At 38.4% G+C, this 23370-nt stretch overlaps 1 protein-coding gene across 2 annotated transcripts in view; it reads left to right on the top strand.

Annotated features, from left to right (window-relative positions):
• The window catches only part of MYO6 (myosin VI), a 117795-nt gene that overhangs the window by 28619 nt on the left and 65806 nt on the right, over nt 1-23370 (top strand). For both annotated transcript variants that reach the window (XM_053461088.1, XM_053461087.1), the window contains exons 2-12: nt 1602-1746; nt 2598-2667; nt 5041-5114; nt 7261-7390; nt 7774-7879; nt 8295-8350; nt 8814-8911; nt 11768-11932; nt 15405-15485; nt 19104-19284; nt 21177-21321. In XM_053461088.1, the coding sequence (XP_053317063.1) occupies nt 1630-1746; nt 2598-2667; nt 5041-5114; nt 7261-7390; nt 7774-7879; nt 8295-8350; nt 8814-8911; nt 11768-11932; nt 15405-15485; nt 19104-19284; nt 21177-21321 (1223 nt within the window). In that variant the 5' untranslated portion in view covers nt 1602-1629. The remainder of the gene's footprint in view (nt 1-1601; nt 1747-2597; nt 2668-5040; nt 5115-7260; nt 7391-7773; nt 7880-8294; nt 8351-8813; nt 8912-11767; nt 11933-15404; nt 15486-19103; nt 19285-21176; nt 21322-23370) is intronic.

Genomic DNA, 23370 nt, shown 5'->3' with positions numbered 1-23370 from the left:
GAAGATGTTCTGACTCAAGTGTGAATCCAAGTTTAGCACCCCGGGAAAATTGCCCGGCACTATAAATTTAGATTCTGTACACTTGGTATATGGGAAGCCATGTCTGTAGCTGCCCATCAAAGCACCTTGCAGTGAAAATCGCATTTCCCCTCCTTAGCTTTGGTTCTAAGGCTGCTGCCATGACCACTGACCGTGTAATGTGTCTTCCACTAGAAAGATAACAGCCATTATCGGATTGCACCTGGGAGTTTTGCTGCTGCTCTCCAGATGTAAATCCCTCTGCGTCAGGCTGTCATTCATGCAAGTGGCCTTCTGATGTATCGTAAATCCAGAGGCTGAGAGATGACAGGGGTAATGCTTCACCTGCGACCTGGGAGAACCATGTTTGCAAATCTCTCGCCTTTTTTCACTGCAGCGACATTTCATCAGCAGCTACAAAGGCAGCACCTGCTTGCCGGATAAATTGCTACTTTGTTTACATTGTAAGCAAATTGTATCTACATCTTCTTGGTTGCAGCTGTTCCACTTCTCCCACCTAACAAGCCCTACTTTACTTTTAATTGGGATTCAGGGAAAAGGTGAATGTGCTAAGCTTCATCCTGTTCCATTCACTGGTGCTAAAATATATAAACAGAACTCCCTTGAATAGCATGCCAAGAAAAGAAAATAGACCAAACTGCATGAATACAATAATGTAAACAAATGTATTTATTAGAAAAATTGGTAGACATGAGCAATGAAACCACAGTACACTCCCCACCATGAGAACATTCAACATATGCCATAAAACTATTTTATCAGAAGTATAACACTGATAGTAAGATCATGGTGTAGACCCTTAGAATACAATGTAAGAGGGTAAAATAGAAAAGTACCACATGTATACACTATACACCCGTCTGGACCTGCAAAAGGCAATGGGTGCAACAATTAATGGATCAAGTAAACATACACGACCACAGCGTCGATCCAGTAACTGCACTCTGGACTAAGCATCCAAAAAGCTCCTTGGTTATGGAAACTGAGAAGTCTTCAGATTGTATGCTAAATCCTGTTCATTATTAATGAATTCATAGCCTTTGCCAATAGCGGTAACGGTAAGCAGTTCATCTCGTCAGATTGCTGAGTTGCAGGCAAAGGCACGTTCTATGTGTGTGGAAGCCCACCTCCTTGTTCAAACAGCTGTAGGCCCTCAATAACTTCCTCTAAGTTCTTAAACTGAAACTCCAGATCCTCCATATCAAGTGTAGGCGCTGGTTTAGCTAATTAGAATCGTCCGCATATTATGGACATGAAAGCCAACACAAGTTTCACCAAGGCTTAGGCTTTTTCCGGGCTCATTCATTTGTGCTGCAGATTTCCCACAAATTGGTTTCCGCAGTTGAATCCAAATTCAAATTTGACTCAGGGACAGCCATGATGGAATTGTGTCCATTATTAATTTAGATTACATATATGTATGTAGATTAAGCTTTACCTGGAATTCCCTAGTAACCTTTCTATAAAATTATCCAAAATGATTATTGGACTTGTGTTTTGTGCTTCTTCAGAAACATTTTTTAAAAAGTAAGCCTTAAAAGATCTATATTTTCTTTTCACAGTAAATAGTGATTCCATTTGCTGAACATCATGGAGGACGGGAAGCCAGTGTGGGCCCCGCACCCAACAGATGGCTTTCAGCTGGGCAACATCGTGGATATTGGACCTGATTCTCTGACAATAGAGCCATTAAATCAGAAGGGAAAGGTGAGTGTTTTTTGGTGATAATATTGAAGGTCAGTAGACAAAGCCCAGGCCTATCTGACCAATAAATAAAAAGCTTTCGGTTATGTTACGCAGTCTAGTGCTGTCTAGCAGACATGTGTTTGATAACCCCAACACAATGTAAATTATGGTGCTTGTTAAACGCCTGTTGCCTGCTGAGGACTACAACTACCATTATAGCGATACAGTAAATACTATTACAGAATGCTTGCATAAAAGTAAATTTATCTTTTGCAGATCTGTCTCTAGTATAGGTTAAAACTGTGTAAACTACCTAAAGTGAACCACAGGGCCAACTGTACCATATGGGTGATTGAGGCAGCTGAATGGTGAGATGGTTATGGGTGCCACAACCAGATTCTCTTCTGTGTTTGAAAGCAAGTGCATGAAAGAGGGGATGTCCTGTACCGCCAGGAACACCAGGGTTGGTCCTGGTGGACCATTTAGTCTACACCTTTCAAGACTATATGCCTAGTTTGGATACTTAACAGTTACGCAATTAAATCATTCTTCCTGGTGGTGGTCAGTGCTGGATTGGGGATAACTAAGCAGCACTGATACTTTAAGACTAGTGGCTACAGGTCGTGGTTTTATACTTAAGTAGCATGAGGCCAAGTGCATCCAGCCAGTGGCCACGCACTGCAAAACCAGTCTGCCTCTGGAGCATTTGCCCTCTGGGCCAGGTGGTGGTGATGAGGAGGAGGTAGGTTGGTATAGGACATTTGTTATGAATGTATGTATGTGATAGATCTGGAAGTCTTTATACCTGACTGATGTGATCTGATTTTATTCAAGGATTGATTTGGCGCTTATTGGTTTTTCTTTTTTTACAGACATTTGTGGCAGCTATAAACCAAGTGTTTCCTGCAGAAGAAGACACCACCAAACATGTGGAAGACAACTGTAAGTGTAATGCACCTGTTATTGATCACTGGAAACTGGTTAATTTCTGTGTTTAGAAGAATGTTATTGGATGTTATCACTTGTGCGTAGCCATGTTAGTGGGTTTATCCAGGCTTGACAATGGCCAACTCTTTAAAGGGACAGTCATGCCCCAAGCAAGTAATGCTGCAAACTAGAAGAAAAGACCACATCTTTGCATGACGCCTGCTTTTCTTTACAGCATGCCTTGCTTGTAATGTAAGATGCTGAGATAAGTGTCTGCTTTCTTTACACACCTTAATAACTATTCATAGAATTCGGGTGTCAGTTATACGGATGGGAAAACATCTGCCTGTTGAAAGCGCTTGTGGCCTTTTTACTTGGCAGTGAGAGATGTTGGAAGGATCCTATTATGTAAGCAAGCTTATATTCCAATGATGCACAAATATACGGTTTGATGCACCACAACATTATCTGCGGAAAGTACACCATGCCTTTGTGGTAACTGGTGAGCTAGAGCATGTCAAGCGTCACTGCTGTTTTATTAATATGTAGGTGTGGAAGCAGGTAGTACATACAGTTTGTTCAGATGCTACTCATGGAAAAAAAAACCCTGTTAGTCTGGTTCCCTTCCATGTAATAGTCTAATCCTTTCCAGTCGTTTTCAACCCTTAAGGTTTATTGCCTTTTTGAGCAGAATTCTCTTGGTTTTTGATTTAATAAACCTTGATCTTCTTACTGCCCATGGTGCATCTCTATTGACCGTTCAAAGGATAACTTTTAATGTCCTCACCATATCGTAATGTGATAATTTTTGGCCACCCTCAATTTAAGAGGTTACATTTGGGGAGACAATGGACCTAAATTGGTGCAAAAAACATCTTGTCTATCGTATTGTGGCTACACTTAGACATATGTCCTTTAATTGGGTCTACCATTAGGACAATAGGTGAGGAGGAGGCAGCCTCCTTCATAATTGCCAAAGGAAATTATTTTCTGTGTGGTCGGGGGAGAAAAAATACGGCTTACAATTTGGGAAGTGTAATATATTACTTGTAAATACATTAACCATGTATGGTGGGTTCTCTTTATAGGCCTTACGTAGGTAACTGGATCTCACTGGTGTGGAAAATATTTCCGACTTGTGTTCAACACCAGAGGGACCTTTAGCGTAAACGGAGTACTAAGACAAAGATTGATACACGCATTAATGTTGTATCACAAATAAGGGAGATATTGAGCAAATAAACAATTTCATTTTATTGAAATTCCAATCAAAGCAGCAAAGTGGGAAGGTGGTAGAAAATTGCATGCCTTGCGGCTGTCACCGTTACTGAATTGCGAGACGGGTTCGTTTTTATATTGGAAAAGCTACTTAAATGTATTCTGACACAGAATTCAAAATGAATGTTTCGTCTTTGGCACATTATGTTAATGTTGGGAGTTTAGCAGTTGTCAAAACGTTCCTACTACTAACAAATACATTTAACAAGGACATTAGGTTGCGAAATGTTGGATTAGGTGTCACCGAGCAGTATCCAGTGGACTTTGTCATAGTGACGGTTTTGCACCCAGTTCCATGCAGAAAATAGGTATGCAAAACCACACTACATAACTCCCTTTCAGTTTAACATCAATGCCCATCGTTTGTCTTTAAGTAGTCAAAAGCTTCCTATTATTAAGGCAATTGAATAGTTTTAGAGTTCCCCAAAACTGCTACTTAACATTGTGTAAAGGAGTGCTCGTCTGGGTTAACTACCCACTTATGGCAAACTTCCTACACGGTATGCCAAAACATCTTTAGTGATAGAAAATGTTTACTTATCTGAAACGTGGCCAATGAATTGTGCAGACGGCATGACTAGCAAACGTAGAGATCAGCATAATGTGTTTATTTCATATTCGCATACTGCTGACAATAGACCAGGAATTACCCTGAACAAATGCAGTGCCACAAATTGATGCCCAAAGGGCTGAGGATCTCCATTACTAGCAGTTACTAGTCAAAGCATGATGACTAAAAAATGCATGCTACATAAGGGCCATTTCTGTGGGTAACATACGCGGTATTGTAAAAGCGTAGAACTGACTCTGTGTAAGTTAAAAAAGATGTAGACTTAAGCGGTGCTATCCATTTTTCTTCACAACTTTATGAACTTTAGATCATGGGTTGGCAGCAGCATCCTTTGTGATGGACACTTGACTAAATGCCCCATAAAGATCAATGACTTCCGTAAGTCTTGTCACGGCCACTTTGCCTACCTCTGCTCCTGATGTTGGCATCATTATTGAAAGTATAGGGAGCAGTTAGCTAAATTATCGTGAAACCTTGGTGTGTAGAGTGTGAACTGTGTAGTTTTCGGTTCATCTTTGATTTACTTTTTCTTCCTGAAGGTTCTCTGATGTACTTGAATGAAGCCACCCTCCTTCATAATATTAAAGTGCGGTACAGTAAAGATAAAATATACGTAAGTAACATCAGAAACTATTACAGCTTTATACATCTTGTTATTAAGATATGTTTGTTTATTTTGGGGGGGAGGGGGGTGCATTCCAAACCCTTACCTGCTTCAGCCATCATTTTAATTCCAATCAATATCCTGTCTGCATTATCCAACACACTTTGTTCTTCCTGGTTCCAAAAAACCGCAGGTTATCAAAATGTCCTCAGGCAAAGTGATAAATTATTGAAAGGGCGCTTGAGCCATCATATGCACTTGAATTGTATAATAACTGGGTGTCCCTTTTAAATTACTGTGCTGTGAAAAATGATTTCCCTTTGTCTTCTATTTTTGCTTATTTCAGGTTTACGTTTAATATGAGACAGACAATATGACAAAAGCAAAAATGCAACTTTTAACCCCTTAAGGAATGGGGTTCCTGTTTGGGGTACCCTTCATGATTTTTAGCTGTAATTTTCTTCTTTCGATTAGTGCACTAACACAAGTTATACTTATTTTTTTCAGAACAAGAGGGGCTTTCTTTACATACATTTTTTTTTATTCGTATCATCTAATTTCCTATATCAAAAATAATATATATATATATATATATATATATATATATATATATATATATATATATATATATGAAATTTTTTTTTTAAAAAAAACACCTTTTCACATTTTATGTGAAAAATCTTTTAGTCTTCTAGAAAAGCTTATGAAAAGAAACTGCTAATATTTGTCCTGAGTTTGGAGGTTTTTCCTCACACAAATTGACTTCCGGTATAACTTTACAGCTCCTGGTATATTTCAAAACAACTCCCCAATATGTGTTCAGCAACATCTCCCGGGTACAGTGATACCACCCATGCATGGGTTTGTCAGGTTTTTTGGGGGCTAAAAGGCCAAATTAGTTACAAGTGCACTTTTCAGCCAGGAATTTTGACATCTGGTCCTTCTGCTCCTCTGTCCTACTTTGGACATTTTTTAAGCCAGCCAATTCCATTTACCCCTATCAAAACGTGTTTACTCAAGTTATCTTTGTCTAATATTAAAATTAGTTTGATGAACGGAAATATTTAAGTGTGATAAATATGCAAAAACAGAAGAAATTGGGGAGGCTCAAATATACATACATCCACTTACAAATGCTAGGAGGGCTTTACCAAAATGCCCTTTCGTATTTGCCCTCTTTCTCCCCCACTTACAGTTCCTTGGCCACTGTGCATGTTTACTTGACTCAACATCTGCTAGCTCAAGCTCTAACAAGAGTACCGGGTGGTCTAATGAGACCCCCTGTGTGCATGTAGTGAAATCACTCCCATTGATTTCTGGAGTAATGATTTCTTGCCACTGATTGGCTGCTTTAGGTACTGCAGCTTCTCCTAAAGGTTAGCAATTTAACTTTTTCAGTAAGGGTGCTGAACTGAGAGTGGCACAGCCACTAGATTCTCTTGTATGTGATCAAGTATCTATTAGAGGCAGATGCCAGAGACATAGTTGTCTTGGGGCTCGAAACTTTAGGGCATTCTGTGCATCTCACAGCTGTCTCATATGCCTAAGGCCAAGCATGAGTCCTAAGGTAGATGTCTGCTAATGCTGCATTTGGCTTATGGCTGTAACTCCACGTCTACTTACCTTGTTTTTACACAAAGCATACACTGGGCTTCTTTGATACCTACTAGCTCAGATGACAGACTTAATCTTTTATACTGTTATCAAGTTACCTAATTGTGCTTAATTCATTCTGACCACTTTACCGAAGTAATCTTGCCATCTGCCAGAGCAGTGACAGGTGTAATATGTTATAGGTCTGACACCAAATATTTCCTTGGAGAGATTATGGTAATTGACACCTCGTGGCCACACTTTTACGTTACTTTATTTTTTTTTCTGTTTTTCTTTTTCTAACATAGCTGATCATACATTAAAATATACAATTCGTTTCCCATCTCAATTGATTTCCCACTATTTTTAGTATTCTTTCCTGTTATTCTCCACATTAATATTTATTTCTCAGTACAACATATATTTCCCAGAAAGCAAAGACGTTCCATCAGCTCTGTACCCATGCAATCATCTTCCATGATTTGGATGAAGAGACAGTGGCTAATTTGAGCAATACGTTGTGCAATACGAAGTCTTATTTGTTTATGTCTTCTTTTTGCAGACCTACGTGGCCAATATCCTGATAGCAGTGAATCCATACTTTGACGTCCCAAAACTTTATACCTCTGAATACATTAAAAAATACCAGGGTAGATCTCTAGGAACACTGCCGCCGCATGTTTACGCTATAGGTAAGAACCCTTTGCTTTGTGACTGATGACTGTAACCCGTCCCGCAAAAAGGATGCATTTTCTCTGTTTCCTTACCCTCTCATACTCGTTGCCAGCTTGTGCAAGACCCTCCACCGCGCATGCTCAGAAAACGCTCCCGTTTATTAGCTTTAATTATCATTCTTTGTTGATGGGGGCTCTATGGGACGTTAGGCTGCCCCTTTAAGTTATACACCTTTCAGATACACCAGTTCTAAGAGTAACAACGAAACTGTCCAAGAAAAAGCATTTGCAAAGTGACTTTTATTTCAAAGTCGCAAATAACATAAATATCATTTAAAAACTTTAATTCACTCAAGATCGTTGGAGTGTTAAAGTGCTTATTACAATCCGTTTTGTTTCAGCTGATAAGGCCTTCCGCGACATGAAAGTGCTCAAGATGAGCCAATCAATCATTGTGTCTGGAGAATCTGGAGCCGGCAAGACAGAAAATACCAAGTTTGTTCTGAGGTTTGTATATGTTTTATGAAACATCAATGCGGTAAATGTTTTCAGTCTTATTTTACTGGCTTGCATCTCGGCATGAGAGGGTATTTTAAATCACGTAGCTAATCCCGGCAATCATCTTTGCTGTAAATTATTGTTATTTTTTTAAATCAAAATTTCAATTATTATAGTGTAGGTTTCTGGAAGTATGGTTTCCTATTTTTATATGTATCTGGTATATAACAATGATTGAGGTTTTTGAGAACTCATTTATTGTTCGAATGAATTCAATTAATTGTTAAAGCAGCATGTGATCAAAAGAAATACACCTTCATATTAAAACTAAGTGGAATACCAAACTTTTCAAGAGAAAGACAATATTGTGTTTATGTGTTCATATGTTTGTTGGTTTGCTTGTAATGTATAATTTTCTTTACAGGTACTTGACTGAGTCCTATGGATCAGGGCAAGACATCGACGAAAGGATTGTAGAAGGTACCTAACCAAAATATAACACTAGTAATTCTTCCTAACATTTTCTAAAACAGATATTAAATTAGATTATGTTTACATTTATAATACATATAATGTGTTTATGACCACGGCAATTAGTGGCCAGTTAGTACTAAACTTTCTTTACTCTCACATTTATTTTTCCGGAAGTCTCTGCTTTTCATACATCAACTTTTTCCTAATCTATGACATTCCTATAGATCACCCTGAAGCTATTAGATTATCTCCGTCCAAGCATTGTTTTTCCTCCTTATGAAAAATGGGCTTAGTGGTACAGCTGTAGACTATGTTCTTGTTTTTATCATCAATATCATTCTTATCTTTGTTTAAATAAAAGCTGTCTTATGCTTTATCGCCACTCATATTCTCTGTTTATTACTTTTGCATGTTTACATATTTTGTCTAACAAAAGAAATCTCTCTGAAATCCTAAAATCTTTACTCAGCCAACCCCCTTTTGGAAGCGTTCGGAAATGCTAAAACCGTCCGCAACAACAACAGCAGCCGTTTTGGGAAATTTGTAGAAATCCATTTTAATGAAAAGGTATGTGTGTTTGGCTTTATAGTTATTGCTATTTTCCCTGTTTTCTGGGGCTTTTTTTTTTTTTTTTTTAGCACATATTTGTTTTTGTTACAGCAAAGAATTGTTATGTGATATTGACATGTGACATTGTAATCTGAAATATAATTATCATTTTCAAATTATGAAGGAAGTGTGAGAAAAGGCACGCCATGAACTTTTCCAATTTCACTTTAATAATAAATGTGCGCTGCAGCAAAGAATATAATGGGGCATTTTAAACCCTCGATAATAAATATAAACCCAAACTAATATTAAATGGGCTAAAATGGATGTAAAAGTACAACCACAAGAGGGCACCACTTCTCTCATCGGGCAGAAGGATTCCTTGTGCTTTTTTGAACGTATACAAAAGGTTTTGGAAGTGTCTAGAACGCTATATGATAGCGAGTGTGCCTTATTAGACGAACTGTCTCTTGTGCGTAGAACATGTAGAACCAACCCAGTTGGAGAGATCGTAAAACATTCTAGAATACTGAGTATTTGAGGGCTTAGCATTTTCAGTTCGTAATTTTGTTATAATAGACCTGTTATAGAAATCATTTATAAAGAGCATTTCCCGTGCAAGATTTTAAATGTGGTCACCATAGCAACCAATGGAATTTTCCAATCTGCCAGGCTTTGCTATGGCGATCAGACCGCTTTTAAAAATGCGCACAAGAAACGGCTCTTAATAAATAAATGCTGTTGCACTTAATGTGATATCTTTTTTTATTGACCAAATCAAGCAGATAATTTAAACAATGAAGAAATGATTGAATTCTGCAGGCATATGTATAGAGCCTTATAGTCCGTGCAGCGGTATTTTGTTGCCCGCACCTCCGTGTTTAATATGCTAAACTTTATAGAGGCTTTACGGGACATCTGTTTTCATTGACTGTAATAGAGGGCAGCATTTGGGTGCTTAAAGATATTTTTTTAAAATATATATTTTTTTCTCGGTAGTCATTTTGGGAAATTATGGCTGACTGCAGATATTGAACGAACTATAGGTCTTTAACCTAGGTACATAAAGAAAAAAGATAATAATATAAAGAGTACATTAAGATATAACCGTTTTCCTGGCACTGTGTTCCGTTTTTTCCAAATGTAACTCTGCTATTTGGGGTTCTAACCTTCTAATATTGTCAAATCTGATCTCACAACCTGCCCTTCAAACTAAATAGAAAACAAACAATATTTATATTCCCAAGGGTCCTCGATGCAGGTTCGTATGAGAAAAAAAGCTTGTCCCGGTGCAGAGAGAGCTTTTATCTGGAAGCCAAGTCATATAATGAGAGTAACCTTTTCTTCGGAAATGACACACGGTTACGGTTTTTCCAACGCTGAAAAGATAGGCTGTATTATACGAAAAAAAGGCTGTATAATAGAGGCTACATCGGGACAATCAATCTGTTCATAAACTATTTGTTACATAGAATATAAAAAAAATAAAAATAAAAAATATATATATATATGTGTGTATAGTACTTGATGGCAGATAAGAACCTGTCGGGGAGGCTTATGGGGGTGCTGCTGGCGAGCATTATTCCAGTAAGCATCAACTATTGTTCGGAACAGCAGAATATGTTCCTGCCTAATAAATAAGCAAACAATAAATGCCAGAGGTTTTGCAGATTAGTACACGGACGGGAGGAGAAGCGGGTACGTTGATAATGGAATAACAGTTTAAAGGATCAGATAAGAATATTAACACTATTATAAAGTGGATTTAAATAGCTGTTGGCGAAGGAGTTATTCTCTGTTAAAACTATAGTTGTGTATAAACATGCGTATACAATACTGGTACGTTTACTGATCTAATTAGAAGATTTATATAAAAAAAAGTTTCCGTCTCTAGTAGGGAGCTATGTGCCGTTTGGTTGTTTAGGTATATTTGGGATAAGCTTCACTGATGCGTAAAAATTAATTGGGTGATACTGCCCCTTTAAGATAAAAATGGTACTTTTTAATAAAAAAACAAAACAAAAAAACACATAATGGCTTACGTGGTTACTGAGATTAGCTATTTTTCCAATACATTAGAGCATGTTTTTTGAGAAGTCCTATCTGTTACACCACTTTACTAGAAGTAATGGCAAGAAACCAGAATATAAATGTTTGTGAAGGGTGCTAATTCCATTCATTGAAATTGTTCAGCTATGAAACACCTTCAGTTGGTTTGGTTTTCAGAGTCCAGCTTCTAATTTAGTAAAACTTTAGCTTTGGGGCCCACGGTAATTACGTTTTTTTCCAAATAGAGTGTGTTATAGCAGGTGTAATATATATATATATATTAGTTTGGGCGTTTGTCAGTGCTAGGAATGATGTTTCTGTTTCTGTGTGTAATTACAAAAGTGTTAAATTCAGTACAGTAGGTGGAACAGCAACTTTAATCCTGTTTAATGTCAAAAAAGCATATTTTAAGTAGGGCGCTGATTGTTCGTAATATGCTGTGCAAATGGTCTGTTAAGGATGGAAAGTCAGCTAAGAGTGAGTCAGTGAGATGTCCAGGAGCATTACTCAGCTGGGTAGCCGTGTGTGCGAGGTTAACTTTTGCCTCTGTTCACTACGATCTCTTTCCAACATGCTAACAAGCCCTCCCTGACAAATTATATTTGTTGTCTTTGAAGAGTTCTATTTCAGTTGCCGTTTACATTCATATTATTTTCCAATCTTTTCTTGATGAGATAATTTTACATCTTTTAGAAGTCAACTGTTTGAGGGTGTAGGTTCCACAAGGAGCTTCAGGTCTTGTTCTCTAATGAGAGCTATTCTTTTTAATTATAAAGATTATTGATATGCAATGAGACAAAGAGAATCCCCTTATTTTTCCTCTAGAATTCCGTGGTTGGAGGCTTTGTATCTCACTATCTTCTGGAGAAATCTCGAATCTGCGTGCAAGGCAAGGATGAAAGGAACTACCATATCTTCTACAGGCTCTGTGCTGGAGCACCTGAGGACATCCGACAGAAACTCTTCCTAAGCTCTCCAGATAATTTTAGGGTATGTATTGGTTTTAATAGCCTTTGTTGTTGTGTTGATGAACATGCAATCACAAGTTAAACTTCCATCTTTTACCTCTGACATCACAGGACCCCATATCATTACTTCCATGTTTGAACGGATATCCTCACCATGGCTCTATAGTGTTTGGTGCACGTCTATGAAACATTGAGCTGTACTAAGTTCTGTTCACCCTTATTACTATATGTATATGCTGTATATGTAGTGTTACAAGCATCATAGCCACTAACCAAACTTACATTTAAGGCCTTGTTTACTCATTCTATAAGAGAAAACTGCAATAAACTTGAAGCATTGTTAATCGCCATTGAACGGCATAGTAATGCAGATCCAGAATTATCATTTTCAGTCGGTCAGTCCAGTTTGGCTTGATAAACACGGCTCCTGAAGTATAAGCTCCACTTTGGGGTTTCGGTCTCGTTTTAAGCTCTTTGAAAGTGTTGTATGGTATTGTGCTGTATGTTGGCAGATAAAGTGGAAGGGTTTGCAGGTCCCTCCAGATTATCACCGGTAGGCATTTGGTGTACCCCTGTGGGAAGTGCAGGTTTCTTCTACCACCTGTGTTTGGTCTGAAAATGGCACTGCTTTATTTTTTTATATGTATCCCCAGTTAAAGGGGTTTGCTTCAGCTCGTTCTCCATAGGTAGATAATTCCACTTGTTTTTGTACTAGTGTATTTTCTCTCTAGGTGGCTAGATGTAGATTGCTCTAATACTGTGACTATTAGCTGTATGTCTGTTGTGCAAAAAAAGAAAATCTGAAAAAGTTCTTGATTTTGGTATAAAAGCAGCAAACCTGTGCCTGTTAGAGGCATCTTTAAATCCCTAATGGTTATTGTCCTCGGCGGCTGTATTAGACACGAAGTAAGGCTCTGATATTATCAGAAAGTCAGGTTCTTTAGTAACCGGGGAAGATAAAATTGACAAGTGGCTTTTAGCTAGCAGTGCAAAGATTCAGATGAGTTTGTATTAAAATGCTTCTGTTGTTAAGCACTTGCTCCGTTTTTGTTTACTTGAAATGAAAAAGAAGTCACCATTCTAATAAGTCTGGAAAATGATGAAGGTGAATCTCCAAGATAGATGTTTATTTGACACTAGAGCCAGCATTGCGCGCGGCGGTGATACAAATGAATCAAGTTGCTCTGAAGGGCACGCATTTGTGAAATTCATTTCTGTGCTCTGATTAAAATAAAAAGCTGTGTTGGTTTTAATTTCCTCCTGTTTGAATAGTGTCGCCATTTCGAATGCTTCCATAGCTGGATATTATGTGCAATAGAATGAATAGATTATTGGTTTGCTGATGCAGTGTATTTGCCTTAAAGTGACATCTAAACAGAACAGCGACTGTAGAGCATGGGAGGTGATCACTGTGCTCTTCATAGATCTAAATCGGGGCTTAACGCCTGTCCTGGAGGGGCACAAACGGGCCAGGAACTCTGTATAATTGCCTGAAAAAGTACAATAGTTTAACCGAGTTTGTCATTGAGATGCACATGCTCAAACCAAAAAATTCTGTCCTGTTTGCGGCCCTTGAACGCTAAAGTTAGGCACCGCTAATCTAGGAACAATTGCTTTGGAGTGTCCAGTATTTATGACATCTCCAAAAATGATTTGCAAATCAACTACTGCAAGTGAGGATTTTTATTTTGGACTTTGGACATGGTGCCATGTAGTGATCCAGCTAGTAAAATATAGATTCATACACAGTGTAAATGCTGTTTAGTTGAAAGGTGCCTTCACTTACAGGGGTGGTAGATACATTTTGAAAGTAAGGGGAAAAAATTATGTTATTGACTCTACGGAACATGCTGGCACTATATATATATATATATATATATATATATATATATATATATATATATATATATATATATATAATCATATAATAATGTAATGCGCTCCTGCCGTATTTATTCTTCACGAAGGATACCCAGGTGTGCCTGCAACGACCGAGCTGCCTCATCCATATTTGATTTGTTCCGGCAACCTCAGAATTAGAAAGAAGAAAGGAGATGAATTCTGAACAGGGAACTAATTAGTTATCCTCGTAGAATGGCAGTATAAAGCCTCCGCATCATATCTGGAGTGAGAAAGGAGTAAAAGTTTATTTCATATCCAACATACACTCGCACTTGCCTGTACTTGTTTCACGCAGTATTTCTTTGTTTTGTTTTTTTTTTACCGTGGAGCTAGCTGAAAGTTGGATGTGAGCTGGCGCATCTCGGCACATCCGTCTTGTTTGCGCAAATCGCAATAATCGGTTGGATCAGATATACATGTTGGGCTGACAAGTGAGATTGTTTCTGTAATTGACCCTCGTACACCCCCCTCCTGCCTTGCGAGCGCCGAGTAACACTGCTGATTAGCGAGCTGCGGAGAGCCTTCAAATTGGATAATCTAACCTCAGAAGCATGTTGTGTGGTTCTAGCCGGCCGCCAGCATTACTCATTTGGAGTAGACCGAAGTTTAAAGGAAAAGAAAAAAAAAAAAAAACCTCCAAAATGATTAAAATTGAAATGAAACCTATTTGAAGGTGTCTCTCAGTGGGCTGCACACTGCAAACAGAAATGTCAGGTCTATTGAAAGCGCAATTACTTTAAAAGATAAATTGGAGCTGAGCTTATGAATAAGATGTTTAACTTTCCAGTCCTGTAGATGTCTCTGGTGATATATAATAATCTATTTCCTCTTTGAGAAGATAAACTGTAAATGGAAGCTTGCAGGCTATGCTGCTAATAATAATGCACTTTTTTTTCTTCTTTCCTTCTTAAGAAAATATGGATGGTACTTTTTCTTTTCTTTTTTTTTGCCTAAACTTGGATTTGTGCAATGTTCTGCTTGGAGGACTAAAACATTACACAATTCTAAAATAACATTTTCCTTGTAATTAGGGATTTATCAGAGATAAATTGTACTTCCCTCTCGCATTCAGTGAATCTACCATTATTCCAAAAGGATCTGTCTCAGTGTCTGTGTAACAACAACAAACAAAAGAAGTACACAACGATAAATGGCGAGCTATGTCTGTGACTTTGGGTACCAGAGAGGAGGCAGCTTGATACCCCCACCCCCCGGTGGTCTTCAAAGGGTTAAAGCAGAGTGTTTTATATAAGCAAGTCCTCTCTGTAGTTCCTTGTGGTCTTAAAAGTTACTTAATAAATTGGGTTTTTATTTCCCAAATTGAAAAGGCAAACCAATGGCACTTTGGAATATTTGCAGGAATCCCAGTGAAACAATGTGCCCCCCCCCCCACATGAGTATCCTGATACTTGACAGTCGGTCGCTGCTGCATATTGCTTAATATCAATGATTATTTGACTGTTTGTTCATCTTAAGGAGCCAGGCTGATGAGCTCTAAAGTGTCCAGCAGTTCTGGAGAATTAATTTCTTTATTGAAATGTCACGTTCTCACCTTCACGATTAATTATTTCTGTTTCCTTGTATTCTCCTAGTATTTGAATCGTGGCTGCACAAGATATTTCGCTTCTAAAGATACAGATAAACAGATCCTGCAGAACCGCAAGAGTCCAGAGGTACAGTATTCATAGTTGTTTAAGTACATTTTGTTTTTATCTGGTTGGATCAAGGAAGGGCCATGTGGCAGCACTGTTACAAGAGACCCCTCCAAAAAAATAGCTAACTACACCATAGTGGAAAGCCCCAGTCCATCGTGTCCCGTGGAGTTGTATTTAAGGGGACGGCTAGACGACCATCGACACAAAAGGGGTGGCATTATGCGTAGTAAGGTTTTGTTCCCACAAAGTTGCCCGAAAGTTATCACAACTAATTGAATATCCAAACATTACCATGTATTTGTCTGAATGATATGAGGTACATGGGAACGCAAATGAGTATAGTCAGTTCCATGATTTCACTGTGCTTTATCAAAGGCAAACCCTATTAGGTTTCTCCTGCAAGAAGGTCTAAGCTATCTCTATAGTTGAAATATTCAACTCTCTTAGATATTTTCTCTTTGATGAATTGAACCCCTTATAACATAATGCCTCCACATGCATTCACACATATACACTGATCTGCAAGCACATACATTCATACAGACACGTCACCAAATATACCTGCACAGAGTATCTCTGCTCTCGTGGCTGCAGACTGCTGACTAGTGGATCCTGGATTAACAGCTCTGGATGGCTCTGTTCATGTAACATGTAAATACAAAAATAGCTTTTAAAGTACATGCAGAAGCCCCGCTCACCAGTCCTGTGTCATCCTACTTCCAGTCCCAACCTGTGGTGCCTGGCAAAGAGGCAACAATTTCTTAAAACCCCAGCACCTTTCCCAAACGTATACACTTGAGTTAATGCTTGACCCACACGCTGACTGATTGTTAGTGTCATCTTTTAAGGGTAGGGTCTATATGGCATCCTCCTTGCTAAGAACTCTTAAGGAGAACCAATACTTATCATCTGTTCCTCACAGCGAATCCACTGCTGCTCAGAAAAGGGCCTGACAGACATCATCACTGTTATTAATATATATATATATATATATATATATATCTCTATCTATATACATAAACGTACATTCTAAAATTGCATGTGATATGACAGGGGAGAGACAGTACAACAGAATGTGAAGACAGCACAGATATACCTACTGCCAGCTTCACTCTGAATTAAAGGGACAACTACACCATTTTCAGAATGGAAGGAGAAGCGCTGAAACTATTGTGTTAATTACACTGTGTAATTTACTTCTTTTCAGAAGACTTTTTTAATAGGTTCTAAGATGTTGACATCTTGGTATGTTTCCCATGTTAGCCATGTGAAAGCCTAAAGGTTAGGGCAGTGTTACAGTATAAGCGAATCTTATTGTCAGAAGGGTGAAGGCTGCTCTCGAATACCTTTGACACCCATGCTTTACTAATAGTCATCAGTAATACGGACTTGCAAACTTAGCAACACAGATTAATGAATTGATCCTGCTGGTAGAACATGGAAACCATAGAAGCAGCTGTTTCCATCCAGCCTGTAATGATTAATGCTTCTAACATTAGCCAGGAGGCAAGCAGGCATTGCTCTGCATCCATATTGACAGCGCACAGAGGGGATGGGAGTGCTAGGGAATTCCCGACTCTAAAGAAGATTAGGATAATTACCGAGGACTTCCATCCTTGTGCGCGAACTTAATTTCCCATGTATTAACCCATCAACATGTTAAATATACTGAATCTGAGGCTAGCTGCAGCCCACAGATTTACCTGCATGGGGTCATGCTGAGAAGTTCCTCTCGAGCACTGATGAGCTCTAACAAGACTGAAATAACCGTACGTAGGTGGAACACACTGAAGCTAATGCAATTACGAGCCTGCCCTATGCTAAGCTATGTAACGCATGTGTGCGCATGCAACCTTGAATCGGGAAAGGAAAAAGTGACATACCTTATCAACACTTGCATTGAAAACATTCAGAATACACATCAGAATGGCTTGAAGGCTCAATTATACACAAGAATACCTAACACATGTCTTAATGAGCTCACCCTGATGAAATGAAATTATTTATGAACTTCCTAGCCATCCTGAATTTTGTCATGTGCATCCAAGCAATTATATCAAATTTCACCTTTCAGTAAGTCTTCAGAGTCTGTAAGGCATAGGACCAGTCCTCATTGGGTTCCGAAGAACCAACGCAGTTCTGAGTGCTGCATTTGTTTTCTATATATTTCTATAGAAGGCTTTAAATAAAATATCACACAAAATAGATTGATGTGTTTTTCAACGGAACTTGGGTACGGTGACTACTGTTATTAGAATTGTAAATTTCAAAACGTTATCATGATTGGCCAGGAACGGACTGGCTGATAAAACAAAAAAATACGTGTCATACATAAAAAAAACCTGTCTTACTCTGTAAATGTGTTTTTCTCTGATCACAGCAAAGCTTTGTGCATTTCTTTACAAGACATGTCAAGGAAGCTGGGAATTGTCTTCCATGGTGGTGGTTTTTACGATGCTGCACATCTATGGGGAAATTTGAAGGAACCAGCCACAATAGGAAGATAAGCCTGTGTCCGTGTATCTGCCGATCACAGGATTATCTTCAAACGGGTCAAAACTGACAGCAGAGAGCCTGGCGTGTATGAAAAGTAGCATTTTTTGTCTATTTCTACTACCGGGCAACTTACAAGGCATGAAATATGGCAGGCCTACCAAAAGGGAATACTTTAATAAATCCTAAATGTCACTTGGGTATTGTTCTATTGTTCTTGGCTATTGTTGAGATTCCGAGATGGCACCTTTGCTGTGATCATAAAACTGTACACAGCCAAAAATGTACATTTAAAAAAATATATATATATTTCCTTTTACCAAAACTTTGCAAACCTGTTTGGTCCCGTCACTCTTGATTTTTATGTGTATAGTTCTGTGTGATTAATTACCCAAATTGAATTTTTTTCCCCCCTTGCCTTTGCCTTATTTTATCAGGAGGATGAGGTATTTCCCTTGTAGCACGCAGCTTTTCTGCTTTCTGTTGTTAGTGTGTAGAAAAGGTGTGGGCTTTTATCTTTGCACGTCTGCGTTCTTGCGTGCGCGAGCTGAAGACGCGTGCTCTGCCTACCGTGTGCTTTTTCTCCAAAGACCGAGGCCTAATAAAGCATGAATTAAAGATCTCTTAGGAGCAGCGCTGAACTCTTCTCTGCATGCGTCTTTGTTTTATGGGTGAATGGTTTGTACACAGGAGTATGCCGAATACAAACATCATCAATATCTGCGTAATTAAAAGCCGACGGATCAGGCACTCCATAAAACAAAGTGCTTTTATGTATATCAGAAACCTTATTGTTTTTCTTTATGATTCTGTAATGAAATGTTATTCTTCGGATACGCGATGGCTTGCATGTGATAGCTGTGCATGTGCCGTGTGCTTCTATTTTGCTGTATCTGCTAATTTTTTTTAGTTAAAAATAATAAATACTGACTTTATTTTTTCTAGACACGTTTTATTGCTTTTCTTATTTGTTTGCATCAAATGAGAGTGCCTGTGGCAATTCAGCCAACAGCTTAGTTTGGTTGTAGGCATTGTAATCTTACAAGAACTGGATTGCCCAGGCAAAGGATTATGGGAGTTGGAGTCGCATTAGTTTCTTATTAATGTGTTGGTTACCTTTTTACTTTCTGTTACTTTCTCCAGTATCTCAAACATGGCTCCCTCAAGGATCCTCTTTTAGACGACCACGGAGATTTCAATCGGATGTGTGTGGCGATGAAAAAGATCGGCTTGGATGACACTGAAAAGCTCGATCTTTTCCGAGTGGTTGCCGGAGTCCTGCACCTTGGAAACATTGATTTTGAAGAAGCTGGGAGCACCTCCGGTTAGAACACATACAATTCTATGATTATATCAGTGTAAATGTCACCTGAATGGCTATGAGTTTGTTTTGAGTCACAAAGCACAAGGTTCTTGAAAAAGGGAAGAACAGAACATCTTATTGCAATCACGTTTTTTTTATTTATTTTTTTTAAATTTATTACGCCAGCACACCGGGGACTTGGCGGGCTAAAACAAACAAAACACAACAAAAAATGGATTTTGAAAAACCCGTATAAGTAAATGAAAAGGTTGATTTGATTACAAGTAAATGAAAAAGCCATCGGCACAGATGATTTGTAAAGGTCCTTTCTAAACAATAAAAAGGCACGGTTCTGTGACTGCTGCATTGCAGGTACACTGCAGTGCCGGCCTGTTCAGAAGTCAATGGTTGGGTTGATAGATTGACCACACTAGCAGAGCGCTGTCACTATATCTCATTAAGAGAGACCACACACTGAATCTTAATCCCGTTCTAGTGCTAAATTACTCTAAACCTAGCCCCTCCGTCGCTTCAAAGGGGTTAATGCTGTAAAAAATCTATTTTGTGACGTCAAGTATGGGCTAGGATTTACTTTTATTAGTAAAGTGGGAAAGTAAAGAAAGTTTTATCGAGGGCTTGGTTTTTGTTTTTTTAAGTATACTTACCCCCCCCTTATTTTGTAGAGAACAACATCGTTTTACAGCTGCGAGTTTGTCTCGCACCTTCTTTGCCCTTGACAAGCTGTGTGATATTGTTGCTTTGGGAGGCAAGTTGTACGTGCGGAATGGTAGTAGAGCTGGGGGAATAGTTCATCAAATTTAGCCTGATATCTTATGAGTCAGTGAGTAAAATGATTGAGTCGGACTGTGATATACCTTACGATGGGTTTTTTTCATTTTATTTATTTTTCTTTCCTCTGGTTTCTTAGTGATTTTCTGTTAGAAGTTTTATCGCTTGCACACAGGGGGATTTAAATGGTTTGGAGCAGCAGGCGCACTAAGAGCACAATGACAAGTTGGCTGGATGTGTAATACATATAATAACTGTCTGCCGAGCTTCCAGAACACTCCGGCGTTACGTGCTTTAGAAGCCCCAACGTTTTAGCCTTACATGCGGTTTTGCGCAATGACACCAGCCGCAGCCTTAAGTGAAATATCGGAGCTGTAGTCATGACCTGGGATGTATTATTCTACATGGCTAGTGTCCTGAATTTCACTCTCGAGGGCTGGATTCCTGCTAGAGGTTTAATGTGTAATCAGATGTTAAAAGAATTATTTGGAAATCCAAAATTAAACTATAAGTTGGGTGAATTTCTCTGTATAATGTAGCACTAGAGAAATCTAGCTTGGAAGGTTGGCCGTTCAAAATGTATAGTAAAAACAGTCAGATAAAATAGTACGGGTCACCTGCAAACTCATGGTTTAGTGAATTAACCCCAGTATGTAGTTGGAATGGCTTGGACACAATAGCATTATATAAGAGGCAATTGCTTTCAGTGTAATGCTGTACAGTGCTACCTACCGTCAATTGGAAATATCTATTCAGAAAGATTGTTTAAATGTTTAAACAATGCCGTGCAGGTTATATTTTATAGTTGGTGTTCCAGTATTGGAGATGTATGATTTTTTTTGCAACACACCGTGAGTTGTGAAGTTTCATATTCGAGGACCAGTTAGACGCACAAGCCCCAACGTAAATAGCTAGTATTTGGCATCAACATTCTCTGTTCTTATTGTGTTATTGTACTAGAATGCATTTACGCTGTTTATTTATGTAATGAAGAGAACCAGGAGAACCGCATGTATTTAGAATAGTGCAATTGAATTGTTCTTGAATGTTGAGCACTATTAAGTTACTATTTACCTGCTGTGACGACTCGTTTGTGATGATGTCCATGTTGCATTGATCGCCAGGTGGATGTAACCTGAAGAACCAGTCCAGCAAGTCATTGCAATGCTGTGCCGCTCTGCTGGGTCTCGATGAAGACGATCTGCGTGTCAGTTTAACCACACGAGTTATGCTTACAACAGCAGGGGGCACTAAAGGCACAGTTATCAAGTAAGACCCATTTATCTATTTTCCTTTTCTTTTTATCCCCCCCCTTCTATGCAAACAGTACAGAGGAAGAGCAGCAGTTTGTCTAGAATACTACATCAGTCACTTATGGAAAAAGCTCTGCACTTTAAACCCTTATTTTCTTATCTCTGTACTCTGTAGCAGCTGCTGAAACATGAGAGGTGACGCACACATTATTGAGTCCCATCTAAATAATGAGCTACCTTACCTGCACCAGTCACGCTGTATAAGATGTCTTTAGCAGTCTACAGTTTCTCTTGCTGTGTAATTGGTCAAGTCTTGTAACACAGGATCTATACCGAGTATCCTTTGTTGTGCTATATGAGAACAGCGGGCAGTGCCATCGTAATCACTTTCATCAGAGAAAAGAAACATTGCCAGTCGAGTGCGGAGCCGCGCAACTAACTGGGGAACCGGTGAACTTGGCATGGGGATCATCTGGTTTACCCTTCCGAGTAATTATAAAGCTGCCATGAATCTAAAGGTTATTTCCATTCTTTCGAGTGGGATATGCCTGTTCTGCCATACGGGAAACACATTTCACATGCTCATGAAGAAGATTAAGTATTTCTTTGGGAACATTGATATAGCTGCATTTGTCCCATAGAAGATAGAGCCTATAATTGTAGGTAATACATTTTTGGGGGTCCAAAAAGAAAAGTCCTTGGAGGTCCCAAAAGCAAACATGACTCAACCTCATTTTCTGTGTTGGCCTAATAGCAACCATCACCAGCCTCTAAAGACTGGGTATTAAAAGGAAACTGTTACACGTGTGCACATTGTAGTCTAAATTTGCTTATTTTGCTAATACTTTCATATATTTAACAGAATGATGACAGGATTGACTCATTTTGCATCTAACATTAATTCTAAGGTATCGCAGAACTGTTAGTTATCAGACCAAACAGTACGTTACTGAATATAAACACTTAATATGGGATTAGGTAAAAAAAAATAAAGCATTTCAGTTTATTTTACCGTGAATAAATGTGAAATAAGCAAAGATGATACGTATTATTTTGAATAAAAATATATTGTGAAGTCATTTTAAATCATAATGTACAGTCAGGTGTGTAACACCTTGTTTGCGAAGGCATACCACTTTTATATTTTCTTTTTTCCCCCATTAAATTATAATGCCTTTCTCTGGATAAAATTGCTTACCGTGATGGACGGACAGGCATTTACTGCGTAAGCAAGCAAAGTCTTTTTTCAATTAAAGGTTAATTTCAAGGTTCTGCTGAAATTGCCAATATAAATTGCAAACCCTGTTGTGAAATATAGATCTTGTGTACTCTTACTTGACCTTGATTGAAATTTGGCTTCTTTTGTTCAGGCTCATTTGCTTTGTATTTTTTTGAGGAGTAGTTATTCTTCCTGCTACTAGGAGGCGACCCTCATAAATCTGCAGGGTGAGCGGTCCCCATTGCAATGGACGGGCTCTTTAATAACACAGGGATGATGTATAGAAATATGGAGCAGAAGCCATTATATCAAGGCGCTTTTCAAACTATGAATCTTTCTGTGAGATGCAAGATGTATTTTGTAAGATTTTTGAGGCTTTACTAAATCTTTTCCTTTTTTAATCTCAAAACCAGAAAACCGCATATTAACTGATTTAGTCATGTTGTATATTCGCCATCTTGTTTTATATATTATACTTATCTTATTACTGTTAATTAGATCCCGGAAGGGCATGGGTGTGAGATAACATATGGGGTATTTTGCGTGGATAATAGGTTTTGCCTTTTTTTCCTCAACCTTTTAATTACCTTGTTAAGTTATAACGTGTAGATCTACTGTAAGGCTTTTTCTGATCTTTATGAGGAATAAGAGTTGGGAATTTTTGCATTTTCAACCATCTAGTAAATTTTACGTCCCAAAATGTTGTCCTACGCACCTTGTAGAATAGTACGTTAGGTATTCTGTACAAGAGATAACATAGGTATAAAATTAGCTGATCTCCTAAAGCAATCCCAGAATTATATATCATATATATGATTATATATCATCATAGTTCTACCTTATCAA

Source organism: Spea bombifrons, chromosome 3, assembly GCF_027358695.1.
Source record: "Spea bombifrons isolate aSpeBom1 chromosome 3, aSpeBom1.2.pri, whole genome shotgun sequence".
Taxonomy (NCBI): domain Eukaryota; kingdom Metazoa; phylum Chordata; class Amphibia; order Anura; family Pelobatidae; genus Spea; species Spea bombifrons.
The sequence above is the reverse complement of the archived record's forward strand: the minus strand, read 5'-3'. Positions and strand labels throughout refer to the sequence as shown.